At 41.8% G+C, this 23,552-nt stretch overlaps 1 protein-coding gene and 1 long non-coding RNA gene across 8 annotated transcripts in view; one reads left to right on the top strand and one right to left on the bottom strand.

Annotated features, from left to right (window-relative positions):
- mbnl2 (muscleblind-like splicing regulator 2) overlaps nucleotides 1-11,910 on the bottom strand; it is a 49,309-nt gene extending 37,399 nt beyond the window's left edge. For 4 of the 7 annotated variants that reach the window (XM_031558199.2, XM_031558198.2, XM_031558200.2 and 1 more), the window contains exons 1-2: nucleotides 11,567-11,909; nucleotides 2,014-2,978 (exon numbers count right to left, since the gene is read on the bottom strand). In XM_031558199.2, the coding sequence (XP_031414059.1) occupies nucleotides 2,014-2,187 (174 nt within the window). In that variant the 5' untranslated portion in view covers nucleotides 2,188-2,978; nucleotides 11,567-11,909. Of the gene's footprint in view, nucleotides 1-2,013; nucleotides 2,979-11,566 lie in introns of all 7 variants that reach the window. The other 3 variants (XM_031558201.2, XM_031558204.2, XR_006151453.1) reach the window with 2 other exon arrangements.
- A 4,460-nt stretch (nucleotides 11,911-16,370) lies between these two features.
- LOC116218102 lies at nucleotides 16,371-18,621 on the top strand. The gene is made up of 2 exons (XR_004162665.1): nucleotides 16,371-16,644; nucleotides 18,505-18,621. It is a non-coding gene; the product is annotated as an uncharacterized LOC116218102 (long non-coding RNA).
- Nucleotides 18,622-23,552: the final 4,931 nt, after the last annotated feature.

Genomic DNA, 23,552 nt, shown 5'->3' with positions numbered 1-23,552 from the left:
CCAATGTTACAAATTGTAATATATAGCCTTAATAGCCCATATGGATCCAACACTATCTACTACATTAATGTGACCTTGACTAATGTACAGTATATGAAGAACACAGCAGCTCTGTGAGCTGGCGATGGTACTTTTGAAAAGCTGATATAGCTACTTACGCAAATGTGAAAGCTAAGCACTGCCTTAAGTCCATTGTTCCGATGAGATAGTTGGTACCTGCTCTGGTTTTGCTGGTCATTTGTCACTGTCATGTGAAACCGTGTTTCCAGGGTTTCCATGCCGCATAAAAAAAACATATACAGCTCAGTGTATTCTTCCGTTTGCGATTGCAATCTGTTATTTCCAGTGATCTATATATCATTTTTTTTCCCTGAACACAGAATATTGTAAGCCTTTGAGATGAAAAAAAAAAACTGGCTAAGCTTAAAATGGTATCACTGACCTCAAAGCTTTGTCAAAAATAATGAAATGAGGCTACTGCACCTAGAGACAGCAGACACAAACTGAAGCTGTCAGCGATGAAAAAATGCCAAAGACGACTTGGGCTCAATTCAAAACACACACATTTTCAAATCCAGCCCATACGGGATGGCCACATTTAGGCTGTTGCTATGTAACGCCGAGCATAAATGATGTTCTAAAAGTGTGGCATTCATAGACAGCACACTATAAACAACTTTCATCCATCAGCAGACGAAATTAGGCCTATCATATTCAAACAAATTATCTTGGCCTAATTTAATTAGCATCCATTACACACAGGCTCTTGTTACTGTTGTTGCTCTGTGAGAAGCTAAAGGGTCTGACATTTGTGCACGCTTGCTCCAGGAATAGCAGCATTTGTGATGTCTCGGTGAACTCACCAGATGTTGGTGACCAGTATAAATGATGGACGTGACATGGTAACATAAGAGGGGAAAAATATAAACCTGCCAGGGCAGAGAGTGGCAGCGGGGGTGCGGGGGTAGGGGGGTGGGAGCAGGGGGGAGTAAATGTGGGAGTGGGCTCTGATCTTTGAGCCGACAGGTCAAATCCATTTGACAACTCTACACAGGGAGGCATGGGGGCTTGGAGCTGACACATACACTCTAATTTGAGAGCACTCCACTGACACGAAACCTCCACGTCTAACGTCTCCAAAACAAAATGGATCCTTGAGATGTTTACATGGGAATACCAGGCTTCCACTGTCAGGCACCAAATATAGCTCACGTGCTACAGAATTTCGTGCTACTAACAGCCTAAATATACTCCAAAACGTCTGCATTAGTTATGTGTACGTGAGCAACTGTGTCTCCAAAGTTTACTAGTTTTGTAGTTGCGGAAACGCCTCTCCGAACACAATTAAATCTTTACGATGTGTGAATCTACAGCAAAGACCATTATTATAGGACCGTTTACTCCTCTAACTAAATAGTGATAGCTTCCTACCTTAAAATACTGTTGCTCGTAATCTAATCAGCTATGATAAGCTGAAGCATGAAATAAACTAAACTCACGTTATCAGTGAGTTTCCAGTAGTTTTATTCCCAGGGAGCAAACATATGCGTCTTGCGCACTCTGCGCAAAACTAAACGTAGCCGTGTCTGCAGGAGTACACTAGAGCCATAAGAGCTGTTTAATTCCACCACTGCGAACGAAACTTGCAATAGCGAACGTGTCTTTTTTTGCAACTAATCTTGGTCTTTGAAATACTGCCGGTCCTTGGCAAGGAGCCGTGCAATTTGTGACAGTTCTTAATTTAAAAATAACTGGGGGGACAAAAGAAAATCTACACTCTTTAAGTTAGGGAGACCCTGCATTACCCAAACAGAGAAACTGCCTTGCAGCACCTTTCTCCCAGACAGTCGATTGAGTGCCTCTTAGACAAGCGTAACACATTAAAGGGGCATGCTGCTCTCTGCTTTTCTGCACAGCTGAGGCCAAAAGACAAGCACACACTCAAGTGCTAGAACCGTGGACCAGCGCTGAACCTGCCCGGTGTTCCAACCCCTGCCCTCGGTGCCCCCTTACCTTTAGCGAGTCAAAGCAGGCGATCACCCTCCCGTTCTCCACCTGGCAGCTCTTGGGCGGGTGGGCGAATTTGCATTCCTCGTCACTGCGCGAGCAGGTCCCCCTCTGAAACTGACGGCACACTTCCAGGGTCAGCCATTTTGTGTCTCGTATCGAGGCGATGTTCAAAGCCATAGCAAACAGCTGAGGTGACGCAAAGGCTAGCAGTCACTTTAAGACAAGGTGTTAAAAGGACAGAGGTGGGGGACAGCTGGGGCGGGTTTCAATTGAGAATAAAAACAAAAATACACAATCTAAAAAAGTATGTCACATAGAGTTGGCCCAAATCTGTTGTTGATGCCAAAATATGTCTGTTGTTTTTGTTGTCTGAGTTTTCGAGCAAAGCAGCGCCTCCGGAGAGTGGCAGCACGGGAGACGGCCGCCTTGAGCAGAACTGTCAATCACAGCGACGACACTCATCCGTCACTCAGTCCCAGGTGCAGGCAGCCTGCGGGACAGAGGGGACATGCTCGTAGTGTGGACTGAGAGAGACCGTCCGTCCGTGCCTTCCTGTAATGTCCTTTTCTGCGAGGGTGGAGGAGGAGGAGGAGGAGGAGGAGGAATGGAGGTGGGGTTGTGAGAGGGGTGGACACGGAGTAGTTGACTCACGCTATTTTCACGCAATCGTTCTCCTTCAGGAGAGTAATATGTATTCTGTGCGTGGGGAGAGACGGGGGGTGGAACTTTGGCGGCGGTGGCTTCTCTCCTCGCTCTCTGTGCTTTGGCAAGGCCGCCGGATTCTCTGACAAGGCTGTCAAGATGTTTTCCACTCAGGTTTTGTCTCTGGCTTGGTGGCTCGGTGTGCACAGACAGAGGGCAGGAGGTTTGGTGGGTGAGCTAGTTTCTGTTGAAAAAAGCACGGCGGATAAATAGCGAGCAAGCTTCAAGTAGGGACGTCGTCAGACAAGGCACTTTCTGTCAAGGATCTGTGAAGGACAGAGAAGAAAGAACAACATGGTTGTTTTTAACCGGAAGATAAATCATTCTCAACAAAACCAGTTACAGTATCCATCAAAAAATTCTTGAGTGGATAATACATCTAAACTATACTCACAGACAGATGCTACTTGATGACTATTACATTTTAAAATAAAACAGAGCTCACTCATAAACCCTCCCCATTTTTTGAGTATTATGGCTATACGGATGTAGTCTACAGCATGGGGGTCAGTTTGGTTTGAAAAGTGCTGGGGACAAAAATGGGATTTTACATAGGCCATCCTACCTGTCACTGGCCTACTGCGTTCTGCCTCAGCAGGACAATGACCGTAGCCTGAATACAACTGCAAATGGTAACTGGGATTTTGTAGCGCTTTAAAACTCAAATTAAAATATGCTTAAAAACAAGTGGGATGTATCTCTGTCAATGAGTGGCCAGCGGATACAGAAAAGTTGTGCTAGTGTCAAGTGAGAAACCCAGGGAATGTAGCGTAAGTATTAGCATGCACACCTCTGTTGTCCGAGAGTGCAGGTTCAAGTCCAGTGTGGGACACAATTCACTGATTATCAAAATCGCATAGTGAGCAACACACCTGTGCCTACTTTGCCAAGGCTATGTCCACGGATGATGGCCAAACATTAAGTCCTGCACACTTTGCAGCGGAGACTCTAACTTCAAGATGTTAGCCACCATCATATGTTGAACAAACATAGCTATAACTAGCTTGTTATGCACACTTTACCAGTGGCCGACCAAACACAGCAAAGCTTAATGATAGACATTATGAACAGGTATATAGCTAGTTATAGATCAGCCTGGCCAGAGTTGCTGTTATTACACCAAATCTTTTTTCTTTTAATTGCGCTTGGCAATCTAAAAACAATTCAATTAAATTACATTTTATTTGCATAGCACCAATACAACAAAATTGTCTTAACCAAAACTAAACCAAACCGATTTATAACCAAAACTGGTGGCAATACTACGAAACTCTGTTTAAAACCACATAACCCCAGGAAGACATGTTTCTGATATTCAATAAAAAGTATGCATTTTAGGTGTAGGGTAGCCTGCACTGGACCAAAGGTGATATCATCTGACTGGGGGTCATCAAAGGATAGGCGACATACAAATCTATCATCTATCATCTACAAACTGGTGATTAAGCACTTGAGAAGCTATTCATTGTAGTGATATTTTATTTTCCGCTGTCAAAAGTGATGGGGCCAAAATTGGCGATTGCAAAAAGTGGTGGGGACATGCCCCCAGCGTAACTGACGCCTTTAGTGTACATCCCCAGCTTATTGCTGCTCCCTGGCTGACACTATATTATATAGCATATATGTATATATCTCCATAGTTATATATATCTCCCTAGCTTAAATGTCCCACTCTCTGTCACATCAAACCCAGGGGCTCAGAAATCATAAATTCTGCTGGACAGGAAATGGAGACCGGTCCCACTGGACAGTTAAAGCTCACAGTGTGGGAGGCACTGCAGGGCCCTCTCCACCCCTCTCTGCCCTTCCTAAACCCTGCGCCCATCTACCCATGCACCTTCCCCCTCCCACCCCCATCGACTAATGCATAATGGGAAGGGGTGGACCAATGGAAATCACGCAGCGCAGCAACATTCCGGGCAGCCGTCCAACAGTCAGAGAAGGGCCGAGACAGATGCGTGTGCCAAACACGATTACACTGTCCGCCCCGATCTGACGCGACGTGACCAGCTCCAGCGATACGCTCCACCACAGACTGCCTAAGGACGGCATTAAATTCATGGGGAGAATTTGTGTCAACTTCCATAGCCCCCTTCACACGTCAGAGAGGGAGAGAGAGAGAGAGTGAGAGAGGGAACGAAAGACAGCAAGAGAAGCGGGCAGGGGAAGCAGCTACTGTTGCTAGCCCTGAAACAAGCTAGTGCCAATCCTTGGCATGCCTTTAAAGCCTCTCATGAGCAACGGCTGCCGAACAGGGAGCATTTTCCAGGGGTAACATCTGGAAATATTTTCTTGCGTAAACTGAGGGTGAGGGAGAGAGAGAGAGAGAGAGAGACTTAGGAAATAGATAGAGAGATGGGGGTTGGGCGGTCAGACGAGGCAGGCAGGGTTGTAAAAAAACTGCAGCTGCTGTTTAAGATTCCCTTTGCTATTTAATGATGGACACATGCCCCCCACCCCGCCCCAACACACCATGCTGCCGCACACCACACCACGGGCACACACGGAAAACAAACGCCCAGCCAGGACAACAACTACTGTTTGTTCTCAAAGAAGCAGTTTGTCTCAGAGATAAAATCCAGAGACAGGCAAATGAGTTGCAAATGCTACACAAATTCCATGGGGTGCCCTCGCACTGAGCCTTATCTGGCTCTGTTCACAGCATGTGCTGAAACGGGGCGAGTCAAGTCTAACATCTAAAGTCATTAGACATGGCCTCTACCATATTACAGACCTCTGATATCCCTGGTCATTTGAATTCATTATGAAAAGGGTGAGGTGGACTAAATACTTCCCTTGTTTTTCAGCACTGGTATACAGTGGCACTGTAGTAATCAAATGAAGTTGCTATGTTGCTACTTTGATTTCCCACTCCTGTTGCTAAGGGTCTCTTTCTAGCTCCATGGCTTAAGATGAACAGCAACACAGGCGAGAACCTTCAAATGTGTTCATTCCCAAAATTCAAGTAATTGCACACATCAGAGGAAGTATGCCAACTTTGATCCAGATTCTTAACTACCTAACATTCCAAATTAAATCACAAATTACAATATGAAATAAGTAATGATATTAATTAACTATTATATTTATAAATTAATTAACAAACAATATGATATGTACAGGGAAAATGTCAAATGAATAAACATTCTGCAAAAAAAAAAAAAAAGAAGAAAGAAATCTATCTACTGGGATATGTGAATTGGAACTGACTGACAAGATTTAATAACGTGACAGTCCAAAGGAGGTCTTATTAAAAACGACTGTGCTATATTAATGATGAACTCATCAATGTTTCTACAAGGTTATTGTGGCTTCATTTATTAATACTCCAACACTGCAATCCACCTGCATACTAAAAAGATTACCCTGAGGATTAAGGATTGACATGACAACAGTTTCTAATATGTAATTTGGCGACAGACGAGGCGATAGGCCTACATCTAGAAGAGTGCTGAGCGTGAGCCTGTTCTGAAAAGCAAATATCACTGAATATGACTGGCTTGTCTATGCATGGTCATGTGAGGAAATTACTTCAAATAGGCTTCAGGGAGAGAGAGGATGAGCGAGAGAAACAGACACAAGAGGCAGATTTTAAACCAGTCTCCTGATATGACTTGTTTTGTTCTAAATATAGGCTGGACCAACCCAGCATTTAGGCTACGTCTCAGTTCTATTCCACAAGAGAGGAACACAGACAAAATGTCTGTCTTGGGTGTTATGACTACAGCCTAGAGCAAAAACATGTTAGGTAATTTACTTAGGCAAGAGTTACAAAGGAAAACATATAGTCTAAGTCTTCCTTACAACCTTCTACAACCACTCTAAGAAAGCAGATGAAGACCTTGAATTAATGTACACTAGAACGTGGGACGGAACATTCTGCTGCTACTTGTGCATAATGTAGCACGTAGGCCTGTAGCAAATTCAGACAAACTCACTGGCTGGCTAACTCTTGTGAATCACACAGTCGTGAGAGAAGCTTTCAATATCCCCCTGCTTTGCACTTTGACTGCGTGAGATGTAGATCTCCGCTTTGACTAGAGGTCAATCGGTAAGGTTTAGGGAGTCTGTGGGGAACTGCGAAGGGCCTCCCTCAAACGGGCTGAGTCATCATGTAGATGAGGCATGCCAGCGATCCCACGCAGCAAGTGTTTAGCCTCTCCAGGGAATGCAATGCTACAGCCGCTGGGCTTAAGGAAAAGCCAGCTGGACTCAGATCCCTCTCGAGAAAGCCCCCAACTAGACAACTTAACCAAGTAGCCAACGTCTTTATTGAATGAATGAATTAGACTGGTGGCATGATAGCGTGAAGTCATTGCTCTTTGTGGGCTTGTGTGCGCTCAGTGTGCTGCTGTGTTGTCCAAAGTTCTGTAATATCAAAAGAAGACAGCAATCTCTTACTGGACAGTCTGGATAGATAGTTTATATAAAAAGCATGGGTCCCACCCATATGATTCACACTAATGGTCAACTGCCATTACTCTTAGCAGGCACATGACTGTGAGTATCCCTTTCCCTGTATGACATAGACAACTCAGGCTAAGTAATGGTCTGGAAGAAAAAAATCACTGCTATTGTTTTGAAAAATTAGCTAATACATTACATGATGGATGATAGAAACACTAAACTATGACTAAGCTCTAAAACTACTTAGCTTTCAAGAGATAAATCACCCTTTATCTCAAAGGCGTAAAAGGGACATATCAGGCTGTCACAGATGACAGACATATCATGATACTGACCTGGATACTAACCTGATAAGAAAACCATTTAGATTACACTTCCACATGTACGCATGTCCTCAATAACAGAGCGAACTTTGGCATGCTCTATATGAGTTGTGAAATCAAATTCGACCAATGTCTCACCATCACAGAGCAGAGAGTCTCAACGGTGGGACATTAATTTCACAGTCTTCCCTTTGGGAGTGTCAATCCTCTGAAGGAAATCAGGTAAGAATCATGTCAGACGTGACCTTTTGCAATTAGTCCTCCTTTATTTTTAGAGCTCGGGAAAAAAGAAAAAAAAAAAAAACCCTGTTGGTCTATTTCTCAAAGTGTGTGACAGTGAGGGGGTGTTTCAGAGACAAAATGTAACATTTGCTTCATCAAACAACACAAGAAAAAAGTAGATTTAGACCTAAAAGCCTATGGATTGTACTACTGACTACAGGTTTGTCATGTCTTTAGAGCACAGTAACAATCTAAAACTTAAATATATTAACCAAAGGAGCCATGCTTGAATGTTTCCAGATCATCTCATTAAAACCAAGCCGATGTTAAATCATGACAATCATACTGACTCTTTCATTCTCTACCACAAAACTCTTCCAAACTATCAATCACCATCATCATGTCCAACAAGCCAAATAAACACAGACTTCCTGTAGGAAGGTGGAGCTCAAACCAAAAGCATCCATTTGTGGATGGCAGGATGATAATACCAGATGTCATGCCTACATACGCCATAATTACTATTCCTAACCCTCTCCCCTACCCTAGCTCCCTTGCAAATGTCAAGGACGTCTGGTTAGACCTTGGGTCACTGGTGCTGCTGGAGACGAACCAACAGGCAACGCTGCCAGGTGATCTACCCAAGCATGCCCCGCCATACAAAAAACAAAGCATGGTAGCACCTCCAGGACAGAGGCTGGCAGGGGAGGACAGATGGTGCGCAGGTAGGAAAGTGGCTCCAGCACCCTTGTGGTGACCTGAGGAGATTAGTTAGTGACAAACACCCCTTTGCCCCTCCCGCAGATGAAACTATGGTTTCTGCAGCGGAGTGCCGAATAGTAGGGTTCAAAGCACCACCTCACATTCCACAGACTCAATAATCAGTCCCGCTCACTCTTGCTCAGGGAGAGAGAGACAGAGAGAAAGAGGAACCACATCACAAGGGCTAAATACATGTAGGCAGAGACACACATGCATGATTAATCAGGATGACATATTTGACTGATTATGGCTGGGAAGCTTCAGCCTCGGGGATTATGAAATTTTAATTCCAAGCCATTTATAAACACACTTGTTTTTCTGCCCTCACGAAGGGGTCTGAAATAAAGGATCAGAAACTCTGAACCCAGCATTGAATCTTACGAGCACCAAGAGAGCCCACTTCTAAAGACTCTCTTCCTAGAAGGGACAGACACAGAGAAAGTCCATGCCATGAGGGAGAATACCAAGGTATGGCTCAATGGCTTTGACCTCTCTGGATAAGGGTAACCCTGCCAACTGGTTTGGCATTATCACGGTCATTGGCTAATTTAAATGGGAGGGGCTCCTGCAATAGTGAAAGTCCAACTCATTGGGCACCACATGTCTTCCCTGTTTTTCATGGTCTTCCCATCAAGGACATTTCAGAGGGTAAACTCTACTTTTTTCTAGTGATACGAATTAAAACAGGAAGGTGGGGAAGTTGATCTAATTATCTTGGCATCCCCGAATTCCCAGTGTGACACAAAACTTCCAGAATACCAAGCCGGGTGGATGCAAGATGCAAAGGGAGCGGAAGATTTGATATACGCTGCATATTAAGTCAATGGTTAATGGACACCCAGCCATGCCAATCCACCGCACACACACACACAGCATGAGTAACAGGAAAGAAAGAGGGCCATGTTTCCGTTGGAGAGAAAAACAGGGGGAGCTAACTTTACAAATGAGTATTTCCAACTCTGAATAGATGGAAATTTCTGGAATTAGACTAGAAGTGTTTTTCCCCTCTCTCTGGGCTGCTTGAAAGGGAACAAATTTCATTACCCTGCTAATAGCTGGTCCTGAGAAACTGCACACTCGTTAAAATAATTTGATGATGTAATACATAACTTTAGTGCAATTAAGCATGCCGCTTTCAACGCCATGGAGGATCCCATATATAATCAAAAAAATCCTAACGAAACACAATTAAACAGTACAGATACAAAATAGGAACAACCTATTCTACTAAATGAACCTTAATGAACAAACGTTTTCTGTCCGAATGATCTGTAGAAACGTACAGCCCCAAAACATCCCTACGAGCCCAACAGTCCTAGAATGGGTAAGCAAATATGAAGTTCCAGGAGAATGTAAATTAGGCCCACACATGTATTAGCATAGAAGGTGACGAGTGACATGCTAAGTGAAGGGGGTTAGTGGAATAAGCCAGGCTATTGCAAAGACAAGTCCTCATTTCAGCAAAGTCAGCAAAAGGTTACGTTATAATAGCCTTACTGTCAGACTGAAACTCCGTGACCCAAGCTATTATCTTCAGACCACTAAGTCTGCATTTCTCCATCAGATCATCCAACCTGTTTATTTATAGCTGAATGGGCGTTTAGCAACACTAGTTATCTGTTACAGTCCTATGTCTTCTGAGACTCGTGTATAGCTTAATGAAAAAATGTACGGCATGGCATATTTATTTATCAGATGACTGAGATGTTAATGAGTTGTTGTCATGGAATGTTGCACCCATGTAACTTAATTTCCAACAAACAGCTCTTCAAACCAGCTTGGAGAGGACACTGTACTGTTTTTAACAGTTGATAATCATGCTACATGCTGAGATCTAAAACTGTAGGCTGCGTTTCTTTCGCAAAACAGCTAGCCCTTTAAGACTGTCATAAACAATCCGTTCGAACACAAATTCTTAACATTAACACAAACCTTCACTCCAACCATGTTTGAGTAAAATTATCGGAAACACTGCATTCAAACCTCTCTGGTTATCCAAACGCAGCACCCAGGGCTAATTACTTTAAAGAGTCTATATCAATGTGCCTCTCAATCGATTACGGGGGTTCAAGCTCTTTCACAGAGCTTCACTAATAAAAAGCATTTGGCTTCCTGCTATGCTGGTTTCTCAAGCTTTTTTTCCCTCAAGAGGTAAGAAGGGCAGAGTCAGCCTTTCATTTAAAAAATAAATAAAAAGGAGAAAAAAAAGAGAAAAACCCTCTTCTCCTCATGTTTGCCAACTGTATGACATGAACCTGGCCTTTTCCTTCGGTCGCCATAGAGGCGGCACAGGTCTCAGCATCCGGTGCTTTCCAGGGCTAGCACTGATGCTTTCGGAGAGGAGCAGTGGTCAAGGCTTCTACTTCAGACGGATTACGAGATATGTCCCTCATTAAGATTGTATGAAGCACTTGCTAATTACAGAGCTGGGGACTTATTCACATCAGAGCTCTAATCGCCCTCAAAGATTTAAAAAATAGGGCAAAATAAAACTGTTCACTATTCCCCATGAGTCGTAACTATCAAACCAAATCCAAACAAAACAATTTGTCCAAAAATTAGAAGAACGTACAACCAAACGGTCACACCCTTATCAAGCTATACACTTTCACATCCAGAAGAAATTAAACACAAAGAAATACATGTTATTGATTTTACACAGAAAGTCTAAGACCAGTCCTTGTTCTACATTCTACAACAAACTCTCATATCTTTGAAATCAAGTGAACGCAGCTCAACTGGAATCCGACTAACGGGAAACTTAACACTGCTTTCTCTAAACTAACAGAGCAGCTGCGAGCAAAATCTACAAGAACCACTGAACAGAGAGGAGAGGAGAGGAGAGAGGGGACTTACTGCAGCAGTTTCCCACCACCAGAACAGTCTCGAGTTTTACAGTGCCGGCAAGAGCTGACCTCACTCTGTTCTATTCTCTCTCTCTTTCTGTTTCTCTCTCGTCCTCTCCTATCCTCCCACTTCCTTCCAGCTCCCACACCAGCTCCACCACCACACCCCAGATGGTATGCACCATACTGCAGCACAATTCCCTGTTTTTTTTTTTTTTTTTTTTCTCTCTCTCTTTTGAAGAGAACTGAAGAATGGAAAAAAAAAAACAATCGGAGAATCTATCCTCCTCCCACCTCAATGTGGTGTTCCGCACTGCCTCTTCGTCTCTCTCTCTCTCTCTCTCTCTCTCACACACACACACACTCTCTCTCTCTCCCCCCTTTCTGTTTTCTTTTTCTTTCCCTTCAAGAGGCACCTTGTGCGGCGATCGGACTCCTCCCGTCTCAGCTAGCGACCGTGTGAGCTGTTGTCATTCTCCGCGTGGAGTCGAGTGCCAGAGGCCCATGCCTAGGATTTTCTCTCACAGCAGCAACAGCGCAGGAAACACGAGTGGCCGATCTGCTGCTCAACTCTCTGGCTCAAACATTTCCAGCCAGGCCCTCTCCCTCCCACCACCCCCTCCCCTCCGCACCACCTCTGCTATGACCAACCCCTTCCTGCCCACCCGCCTCCAGCTAAGTCCCACCCCTGGTGTCCTCTAGCCAATTGCAATGCAGATTTCCTCTCTGTGGCTTTACTGTTAGGTGCAGAGTTGCAGACAAGCAGGCTGACCTCAGAGACTCTGATGACAGCCCCACCTTTACTGATCTTAAAGGTATTTCCCTAATTTCATGCTCCTCTCAACACCATTGCCTTTTGCTCTTGCTATGTGAAACAAATCCGAAGACTAACTGCACTGTTCAGGCAAAGCACCAAAAATCCAAACTAGAAAATGTAGGAAGAAAAAGTTAAAAATATATATCAATCTTAAAAAAAGAATCAGACAAAAACTAGCTAAACTAAAAAGTAAGTTTTGATTAAAGGACATTATTATACTTTATAATTATGAGCAAAAAGTCAGCTTTAGAAAAAGTAGGACATTTGCAACATGTAAGCCCTTTCCAGGGCTCCCACCTTTACGTGAGGTGGGAGGGGGGTTTAGGATGGGGATGCAGCAGTGATGCAGAAGTGATGAGTCAGAGCCCTGTTCACGATGCTTCCATTTGAATCAATAGAACAGCTGTTGTCTCTGGCGCTCCGGGCCCTCGTTCCCGCGAGTGGACAGCAATTATGTGACAGCCCGAGTGCTTTTACAAAGGCGACGGCAGCCGAACGTTAAAACGACACGCACTGGTTGAACATCAATGGGGCGAGACTTGCTCTGGCCGGGCAGCTGCCGAACTAACCCTAATAACCCCTCGGGCCAGCTTCGGTAGACAGAGCTTAAAGCCTTTTACTGGGTGAATGGAGAACTTCTATTTTTCTTCACCTATCTCTGTCAAAAAAGATCAGCTTGTCATACAAGGTGAACACTTAAACTGCAAAGCAAGTCACACAACTTCAAATTTCCAAACTTTCTAGTGTTATACTAAAGGTAATTTAACATCATTGCAATATACTGTAACTATCAATAGCTATTCAATTAAATGAAATATAACCTAAACGAGCAGATGTAAAATGTTTATTTGATTTCTGTGTGCCCATATCTGTCCACAATGATGCGGTCATCTAGTCAAAATGACCGTGAGGTCATGTTCTCAATGTGGCACAAAGAAAAAGAAGTCTCCAACAGGAAGAAAACAGTTGCCTCCAGAACAAAACAGTTAGGCGTTACTTCCTTCCTTCAAGCTATCCACACCCAGACTCACGTCCTGGCTAACCCTTCACCACATGAAGGCTCTACTACAAGTATTGCTATGGCCAAATTTCTCATCACTGAATGCATCTGACATGAAAAATTGGGTGAATTTTGCCATGGCGTATGGTACAAACAAGGGGTCTTTATTGCAATCTTTGTATTCAAGGATTGTGTTTAGCTTTGCATTTACATGTGTAAAACATTTTTTTAAATTCAGTGATCATCAAGTTAATCATATCTGCAGTCTGGTAATATTTACATCTCTACACCGCACCAGGCCACTTCCCTATAATGCATGCAAAGTAAATGCAGAGCCTGGAGAAAAATCCTTTTTACACCTTCAAACTAAATTATTATAGAGACTGCATAGTAATAGTATTAGTCACATTTTGATGTGAAAAAAAGTTTTTACGCGGTTGCAAAAGGTTTGTAGATATAGCCCTTAATAAGGTGCTGAAGGCTTCTAAAATCCCCTTTTTAAGTGTCGGGCTTCACATGGACATAGCCAGGTGCTCCAGCTTCACCCCAAGAAAATACAGCACTATATAGCTATAGAGTTTGGGGGAGATGTTTCTCTTTGGGTTGAGCATGATTTATTGCAGTGGGCCAATTTCAAGAGTAAGCATATACCTTAGAAGGCAATGCAGTGCACTTGGAGGAAAGCCTAGTCTCTCTGTAATCCAGTGTGTAATTACAGTGATACAGTGAGTCATTTCGAGTGAAAGACACACAAGTGAATCACATTGACACATACCCAATAACATCATAATAATCTAATTATTACAATTATTATATTGTGAATCCAATAACTGTGAACATTCTGTCTATCATTGCCGGTGACAGCAGACATCCTGCAAAAAAGCAGCTACAGTGTACACTGCAACCATTCCTAAGGGTGCAAGGGGCCCAATAAAAGGAGAGGAGAGAAATTATAGCCAAACAACACAGCAGTTCCCTCGAGGTCTGAGCAACAGTGCTCTACCACAGGGAGAAAAAAAAAAAAAAAAAAAATCCCAGTGGCTGGGAGCTGGGATGACATCCTTTGTCTGTTTAATCTCAAGGGGGAGAGACTCCTTCACAACCCAATCTGAACCCTCCAAAAAATGTACACAAATGTATATCTGTATAAATCCGAATGTAAACTCAATGATTCTACAAATCTAGCATTAAAAGAAACTGACATGTGAGAAGCCGGCTGCAATCTTAAAAAAAAATATCCCCTGCTAGTTCTGTTGTAATACAATCATTTCTGCATTTGTTCAATTTAGGAAAAAAAGGCACAATGATGCTGTGAATCAGCAGCATCACAAAATCGATTATGAGGTTCTGCCTCCTCAGTGCTGACTGTAGCTTAATTAAATATCAAGTTGCGGTGTTCTGTTTCTTCAAACAAGCCCTGGCAGTGCCCATTACACCCTGGTTTGGCCAACATGTTAATCACAGCAGGACCATTCTCACAAGGAAAAAAAAAACAGACAAGAGTTATTCAGAGACATTAAGAACGAGAGAGATGAGCAAACCAAATGGTATAGTTTCAGTGTTCCATGATTCAATGTGTCAAGTCCCTTAATTAGGGTTTCCAAGGATACCGCTAAGGACAACACATCCAGAGACATCCTTCCAGTGAATCTAATCTCAAGTACGTTCAGATGCAAATCAGATCCAAGAGATCTCTTTGTGTAGGATATGACCCCTATAGACATAGAAAACAGCTCTATGAAAATTCTGCCCCAACTCGAGTTCGGCTCTCTAATGGGCCGAGATGAACAGCTACTGATATTTAACACAGATATGTATAATAACATGGATGGTCCACTCTCTGTGAACAACTAGGTGTGCCTGGATATCAGATAAAGGAATTAAACTTCTATTTGGGTCATCCATGCATTAACGTTAATTAAGACTTACCAAAGCATCTTAACATACATCCTATTTCATATTTTCCTCTCAGCAATTCCATAATAAGCCTACTCGTTCGAGCAGTAATGTCTGAATATTACTGACAGATTGTTATGCAATACACCTACCTGGTTACATTTCATAAAACACCTTACGGTCACAGTCGTTTTGGTATGTTATAGCAATTTTGTAGTTAGGTGTCTTGATGCAGACTGATTCCTCTAACAGCTCTGTAATTCTCATTGATAGTGCGCGTCTGAAGGGCAAACTTGCATCTTAACAGCAAGATAGATGTCTCCATGGACATGTCTCTTCCCCACTCTGTTTGTACGGACACTTGGGGATCGCAACAAATGATGCAACAAATGTCTAATAATTGGTTGCAAAGCTACTGCTGGATATTTCTTTAACCGCATGCATGACCTCGCAAACTAGGACATGAGGAGACCACAATTACTTTTCTTAGCTTATGCATCACAAATAATATTCGGAAAACGAAGTAAACCATTAAGTGGCACTAGTAACAGTAGACGACAGTATGAATACTGTAAAAATGCTGCTTTACAATTACTTACGTACACGATAAAAAATGTAGTACGTGACATTGATTAACAAGTAACTTAGCTTAATCCCAAGTGTTCGTGACATCCAAAATGATTGCTTACTGTAAAAAGTTCAGTTTATTTTTCAAGGTAGATATCACAGAACCTATCAGCTTTTACGGAAACGACCGCTAACGTTAGGACAGTGAGGACAGTTGGAAAACGGCAATCTTGCCACGGGAAGAAAAAAACATGCTAACTAGCCCATCAAGCCCATAGTCAGCCAACGTGATTTTCAAGCAATGACGACATACTGACAAACACGACATCTATGAGCAAGTTTCGTTGGTTCATGAATTAGCACTAACAATCTACATGGTATGGCATATATGTTAGGTTAGGTTAACGTTACTTTAACAGATAACCTTAACTAGTTCAGGGCAAGATGTGTTAACGTTAGTTAACTGTTTATTCATTAGCTAACATTAGCCTGCCACGGAGAATACATTTCACACATGGATCTGATAGTTACCTAGTTAGCTAAGAGGATATCATAACGTTGAAGCGTAATTTCTTAACTGCCAAAATGCAGTCAACTTACCTGCTAAATTTATGAGCTATCAGACTGCTAACGGTAGCTAAGTGTTACATCTCACCAAGTTCATCACCTGGTCACGCGAGCTTTAACACGTGTGGACAGGCTCGCAATTTTAATTTTGTTTTCCCGCAAAGCGGCAAAAAAGTAACCATCCTAGGTACCTTGATAACAGAAGTCAAATAACGTCAGCTAACAGTTAACGTTAGCCGGCTTACCTGGCCACCATGACCTGCAGCTTCTGGTGTGTATCACCAACAGTAGCTAGCTCGCTACCTAGGAGTGAGTTTGGTCGATGGTGTCGCTTAACAAGTCCTCAAGTGGACCAAATTAAGGCTGTTGTGACTTGAACCCAAACATTCGTATGGGGGTTAAAGAAACTATTATTTTCAGAGAGGCGCAAGGACTTACCTCCAACTACTGTTACTTTGCAGTAAGGCTGCTCGAGCAACAAGCTCCTCTGACAGCTCATGGAAGAAGAAATAATGTTTTTAAGGGGTATGTCTTTTATAAATGAATAATTACCGATGTAATAACAGTGATATATGGGTAATATGTGTGGTATAAAACAATAGTACAAAAATTATACAATATCATTTCAACATTTGGTACAAAAAGAGCAAAATCTCAGTTTAGAGAAAAATAATCAAAGCTGGTACCACCCTATTACAGTCCAACTTGGAATGCTCCTAATGAATGTCAGTAGCCCCGGGAAGGGCAAGGGTGTGCTTGTTGCCTAGGAAACAACCGTGAATCTCCCAGGGAAGAATGGATGTAGGCTATCCTGATTTCAATCAACAAGCACAAAAATGGCTGATAATTCTTTCATCTGACAGATTAATGCTTAAGATATTTGCCTTATAGTAGGATATCAAAACGCGTGAGTGCACAACAGGTGTTGTAACCTTCTTACCGGTTCTTAAAAAGTGAAAGTTTTTCGCTGAAAGCGATAGAACTGTCAAAAGCTTAGATACATTGCTCGCTGGCTAAATTACATATTTTTTTCCCCTGGACAGCCTATCAATCTAAACAGGTTTAGGTCTAATAAATAACAGTTTCATTAGCTAACGTTTTTATAATTGCAATTTGCTCCAAGGAAACTCAGAATACGACTCGTCAAACGTGCAATCGTGTAAATTGTCTCATAAACACAGCTGAACGTTTTTCTAACGTATCACATAGGCTACAGCCTAGCCTACTAAATGACCCCAAGGTGTCAGACAGAGAGAGAGAGAAAGTTAGGGGGTAAAGAATGCTGTCAGTGGCCAGCTAAAATATACATGAAGTAACCATTGATATCAAGGTAAATAGTAATCTCTTGTTGTAATGCTGTTACTGATGCTACATATCAAGGAAAAGTTAAGGGATTATGAACAACTTTATTTGCACATTATATATTGGTGTACATTATATAAATGCACATTACATATGATATTGGTCTTTCTCAGCAGATTTTTAGATGCTTACAGGTCATGCCAGCCTAACGGTTGAGGGTTACAGTCATCTGTAAATGGATACAGTAGCCCATCTAATCTCTGCCCAAAGGTATAGCCTGTCAGCATTCAAATGACAATTCATATAGCCTGATTTTCTGTATAGAATACTTCAATAATAAGATAGAAGCAACATTTGTGTGTGTGTGTATCTGCTGAGAGTGCAGAAGAAAATCGCATGTTTCATGAAAAGACACTGGAAAATGAAAGATGGAAGATAAACCCACACAGAATAACTGAATACAAATATTAATATAATGCATAATCAAAAGTCATACATTTGGGAGCTGGTTTAGTGTTCATAGAATCTGCTTAACATAAGACATATCCCAATATCTCACACCAGGACCATGTTGATGGAAACATCACTGTTTCAGCAGCTGGTGGTTTCAAAGCAAACTTGTGAGTGATTATGAGATGAGACAGAGATTTGATTTGTCAAGACCTAAATAAAGAGCCATATGCCTTCATACTTGTTGACGGTATCTGAATTAATTTGTTGTTCAAGCTGTAGAGCATCACCTAAACAAGTTACAGATGTGTGCTATCCTCTGTTCATTTTGTAATAAATAACACAAAAGGATGAGGTGATTGTGAGAATGCTAGTTGTAGCCAACATTTCATTTCTGTAAACAACTGCCATGTTTTTTACAGTGACTGTATTAGAGTTTTCAATAAAAACATAATATTGTGTGTTAACTCGCTCTTACCTCATCTGGTGCGCATCATTTTTGCATCCAGCATTAAAGGCTTTTAAAGGCTCGAATGCATATTTATGTGTAAGTATGAGTCATACATGTCAACTTGAACCTGTGTTTACATTGATTCAATCTGTTTGACACTATCTCTGTTTACCCCTCTATAGATACGGTGAACAGAAAGCAAGAGGATGTCTACAAAGATTCTTTTCAAGTCAGAACTGGGGCCCAGGAGACATTATTGTGTTTCCTGCGATAATTAAATGAGCTGCATGAGGTCCTACTGATGATGTCATGCTCATGATGTTGTTTGGCTTGTTGAATTTCTGTATGCTTGATGCTTGTGATGCAAGATCTGATACACAGCTGAGACAAGAATGATGACAGTTTGAATAAACTTAAGACTCCAAATTACAGTGATAAAAAATAGAGCATAGAGCAAGATAAAGCTGAGAAAAATTAGCATATAAAATGTTGAAAATGATTTAACATATAATATTTACATTAACGTCATAATCTAGGGTTAGGGTTATATTACATCATGGGAATGTATGAAGGATACAGTGCAAAGCTCATCACACCTACAACACAAACATGATATCACAAATCTTTTTCTTGTAGTTGAAATTAACAAATCTGGTAGAGCATCGGTGTCGATGATAAAAGTTGTGAGTGCAGTCATGAGATGTTTGAGACAATTTGTTATTATTAAAGTTTTGAATGTTTAGGATGCTTTATGACTTAAGATGATGTTTCAAAACCATGCCTGTACACATTTTAAAGTCACGCAAGTCACAAGACTTCTAAATGTACTGAGGCATGACCAAATGGTCACAGTCTCCCCATTGTAAACTGTGGTGAAGCTTCTTTTCAGTGGACTATCTGGAATAGGGTTCATGTGCCTCAATTTAACATGAGCACTTATTACCTTTAAATGCCTCACAATAGTCCCTCACAGAACTGAGTAACTCAGTGACACGGGCAGCATAATTTAGCTGGAGCTTCGTCTATTAGAATATCCTCAAAGAAAAAGAGGTTAGTAAAACGATTAAAACTATTTCCATGAGGCACAGCTCCAAGATGACAAATATGTATTAGATTTTTTTTTTTTTTTAAATGACACTCTCCAGATTTATCCTTCAAATTGTTCATGTGGTTGATATGACCTCAGTGCATACGCATCTTGGCCTGTGTCTGTATTGTAAACTCTCTCCCCCCCCTTTTCCACACCAAATACAGACACCATTTGCAAACATAAACATTCTTCTCCGCCTTGAGCTCCACTGGGACTTAGTCAACATTACTCTGGCTTTGCAATGAGAGCAAAAACAGCACAGGTCAGCCAGCACTGCGACAAGAAATAAATAACTCCACTCTGAAACTATTTTAAGGCAAAGTATCTTCTGCTCTCACTCGCACAAATGCAATAGCTGTGTGGTCTCTCTATAATATATGGAGACATCTTCTCATTTGGTATTTTGTACCAGAGGCTTGTTACGTTCAAGCCTTGCCTTCACACAGACTTGTGAAATAGCAAACTATGACCAGCAGTTTAGATACAAGATAAATATGATCAGCCTTGACCACACTGACGTGAAAATACTTTTAAAGATCTTGCTTTAGGGACACTTCTTCGACAGTACAGAATACAAAGGCCAATCTATGACCACTGAACCCCACCCAGTCTAGTACTTAGCTATGAGACAAGGGTATTTTTACCAGCTGATGTAACTGATGCAATGGAACACAATATCAATATGAATTGACGTTACTTCCTGAAATACAGAAACAAGGCCGTTTGAGCTTCTCTATTCTCAACTTGCCCCAGCAAGCCATCTAGTGGTGACCAGGCCAGTCACACAAAGTCATTGTCCCAATGGTCCACTATGTGAGAGCACACTTTCACTCACATCACCAACATTCCTGCAGTATTTCTGCTACTTCCCGAAGATAGAATGAAATATCTTAATTCGATACAAATGTTGACAGCTAGAACCTAAATCAAAAAGAGTGCCCATTGAGTAACAATGTAACAATTTTTTTTGACTTGACCCCTTAACACCACTGAAGGTCAGCAACACCACAACATGATCCTGGCTGGATTCACAGGGCAGCAGAACATGTAAGGCATTGTGCATCCAGGATTAATACGCAGACCACATGCCATGTGCTGCCAGCCCCTGTCTTATCCCTTTATGAGACCTCTGCTAAGCTGTGTCAGTGATACAAATCTCCCCTGTATCCCATTCCACTCTGAGCAGGTGCTATATCCTCACACTGTCCCCCTGTGACCTGCTGTGGCCGCAACCCTCAGCCGGGATAGAACTGCAAGATGTGAGCTACCAAGCAAGCGGTAGACCACTGCTTCTGTTGATTCTGAACTGAATGTGCAGCATGGCATTATGGTAGAATTCAAGGCTATATAAATAATTAATATCTCTTTCTCAATCTTACTCTGGTTATGTGTGTGGGTGTTACAGTGTTAATTCTCTCAAAATGATTTCTGTATGCTGGCTACACTCCCCATCCCCTACTGTGTGTGTGTGTGTGTGTCTGTGTGTGTGTGTGTGTGTGGTACATAGTGTCACTACAGACACACTACGGTACTTCTGTTTGCTTCATTTAAAAATGTGACTTCTTGAATAAATGGTGGCAAGCTTGCGAGTTGTCTCAGCAACTGCAGAATACTCCCAGCTGAGAAGTGCAGTAATGATGGTGCAGGTGACAGCGCAGAGGGCAATAACTAAAGGCCTAATAATGTTGAACCGGAGCCTGGGTCTTTCTCAGTCCAATTCTCACGGGTCTCTAGTATTGATCTAACTGCAGAGGAGGTCAATAGAAAAAGATGTTGTCGGCAGTCATAGTTTTTTTTTGCCGCACCCCCTCCACATCTCTGTCTTGTGGCTAGGTGGTCAGTAATGCTGAAGTATTCTTCACACCGTTATTAATACCAGGTTTATCGTGCATTTTAAAGACTATCTGGCCTATAACAGTAATTAATTAAATGTACCGCATAGCGGTGTGTAATATGACCGCTTCATTAAATCAGAGAATGAGCAAGAATAAAGTGAGACCAGGAAATAAAAATATTGAAAAATATATAAAAAGACAGAATTACATTTTTTTTATATAAACGTGTCAATTAACAGTGTAAACAGTAAGATTTCAGATTTTTTCTTTTTAGGACCCATATGTACGTAAAACAATTATGTAATAAATCATAAAAATGACCATGATATGTCATCAGAGATTAAGGAAACAGGCTAAACTGAAATACTGGGTTCCACGACAACAATGCTACAGCCAGCATATTCTACTTTTAACATTTCTGTTCTGGAGATATCGGTGAAGATAAATTTTTTTTATATAAACTTCATGACAAACACTATATGACCTTGCTGTGCTGCATCAGTGGTCATAATTATAAACATTTGCTGTTAAGTTTATGAAGGGGTTCTTGTAGTGTATTTTACCAACTTAAGTTGGCAATAGGGTTTTGGTCCGCAGTCATGAAGTTCTGCTTTTGAGCTCAATGTAGTAAGAAAGAACAGCAGTAGATGGTGTCTTTTATTTTTCCTGTAAAAATATGTTCTTTCTTAAATAATTTAATGATCGCTCCAGTGGGATTTGTCTTTGTATAGTTCCCCTGAAGTACCTTTCACAATAAGCAGTTACTCAGCTGCTCCACTGTGTCTGTGGGCAGAAGCCAGCATCTTGCCCTACCATCCTTCTAGAACATGGCTGACTCTGATTGGAGGATATGATTGTTTTTCACTGGCAGCTGTCTGACCTCTGTGAACTGCCCGTGAGCAACTAAATCCTGATCATTTAGTCAGCGTGCGCTTGCGCTTGCTCAACCACCCACACTTCCTGCAGATCCCCAGGCTTCATGCTTCATGGAAATGTTGCTTTTAAAAATGCATTTGGCTTGAGGTAAATGAGGTGCTTGTCATCATGGTTGCAGTGTTGTCAGGGTATGCTGTCTTCATGTTTGACCCAAGAACACAGTGTTTCCTGTTGGCTGAATATCAGCTCCTATGAGCGAGTGTGGTTGGTTTCTTTCTTTATTTCTCTCTCTGTATCTGTCTAGCTATCTGTCTGAATGTCCGTCTGTCTTTCTGACTGATGTACACAAAGGGCCTTTGAGTATGGATGTATTGATGATACATTCCTTCCTTGTGCTATACCTGCATAGGATAGCATTCAAAATTAATGTCAAGGGCAAAATTGATCCCAAGAATGTCTGCACTCACACACTTATAACTCTGGCTGACAAAGCTTTTAACCTTAAACCTTAACACAAAGCCAATTACTGTAAACAGAATACACTTTAAGTTAACCAGGGCATCACACAGATGAAACGCTGTGTGTGTGTGTGTGTGTGTGTGGGTGTGTGTGCATGCGTGTGTGCTTGTGCTGGTGTGTGCACATTATTCTTTTTCCAGGTCAATTGAATTGATCACCTGACCAATTAACCTCCCGGTTCCTCCCCTAGAGTATTCTGCTAATCTATGGAATGAAAGGCTGATGGCTGGATTCTCTAGGCGGTAAGGTAACTGTCAATCCCGATTTTCCCTGACATTTGCAAGCCATTTTTAATATGTTGAAATTCTTAGAATTACGGAGAGCATATAACACCATTAGATAGTGTACATAAGATGCACTGTTATTACCTTTCATTCAAATTCAAAACTTTTAAGAATATTTAGTGTGTATACAAAACTGAAATACACATTAAACTCTGTCTCCCCATGAGTTTCTGCGCCTCAGAACGCAGGTTTATGGATGGAACACTGGTCAGGACTTCGAGAGGCAGGGGAAGGAGAATCAGAATTTGTTCTCAAATCTCTAGCTATGTGCTTTCTAACTTCATCAGTAGGTCTTCATAGGCATAAATAAACAAGTTCTATGATGTGTAAATATATATATAATATAATATATATTTTATGTATTTAACATATTGTTTATTCATTTAGTTTCCATACCACATTTGACCATGCATATCATAAAGCTACTTTGGTGGGTGATCCAACTGTTCCTCCTGCATTACATGTAACACACAAATACACAGGAGAGAATCATAGGCTACTCTGGGAAAAGACTATCTGCTGTCTGGCTTCTTACTTCCCAGGCTCAGCAGTCCTTAGCTGGCCCAGAGGATATGAGCCTCCTTTGAAATATTCAACAAATCGTGCGATCACAGAGAATTGGTCTC

This window comes from Clupea harengus, chromosome 21, assembly GCF_900700415.2.
Source record: "Clupea harengus chromosome 21, Ch_v2.0.2, whole genome shotgun sequence".
Taxonomy (NCBI): Eukaryota; Metazoa; Chordata; class Actinopteri; order Clupeiformes; family Clupeidae; genus Clupea; species Clupea harengus.
Note: the sequence above shows the minus strand (reverse complement) of the source record. Positions and strands in the feature narration are given on the sequence as shown.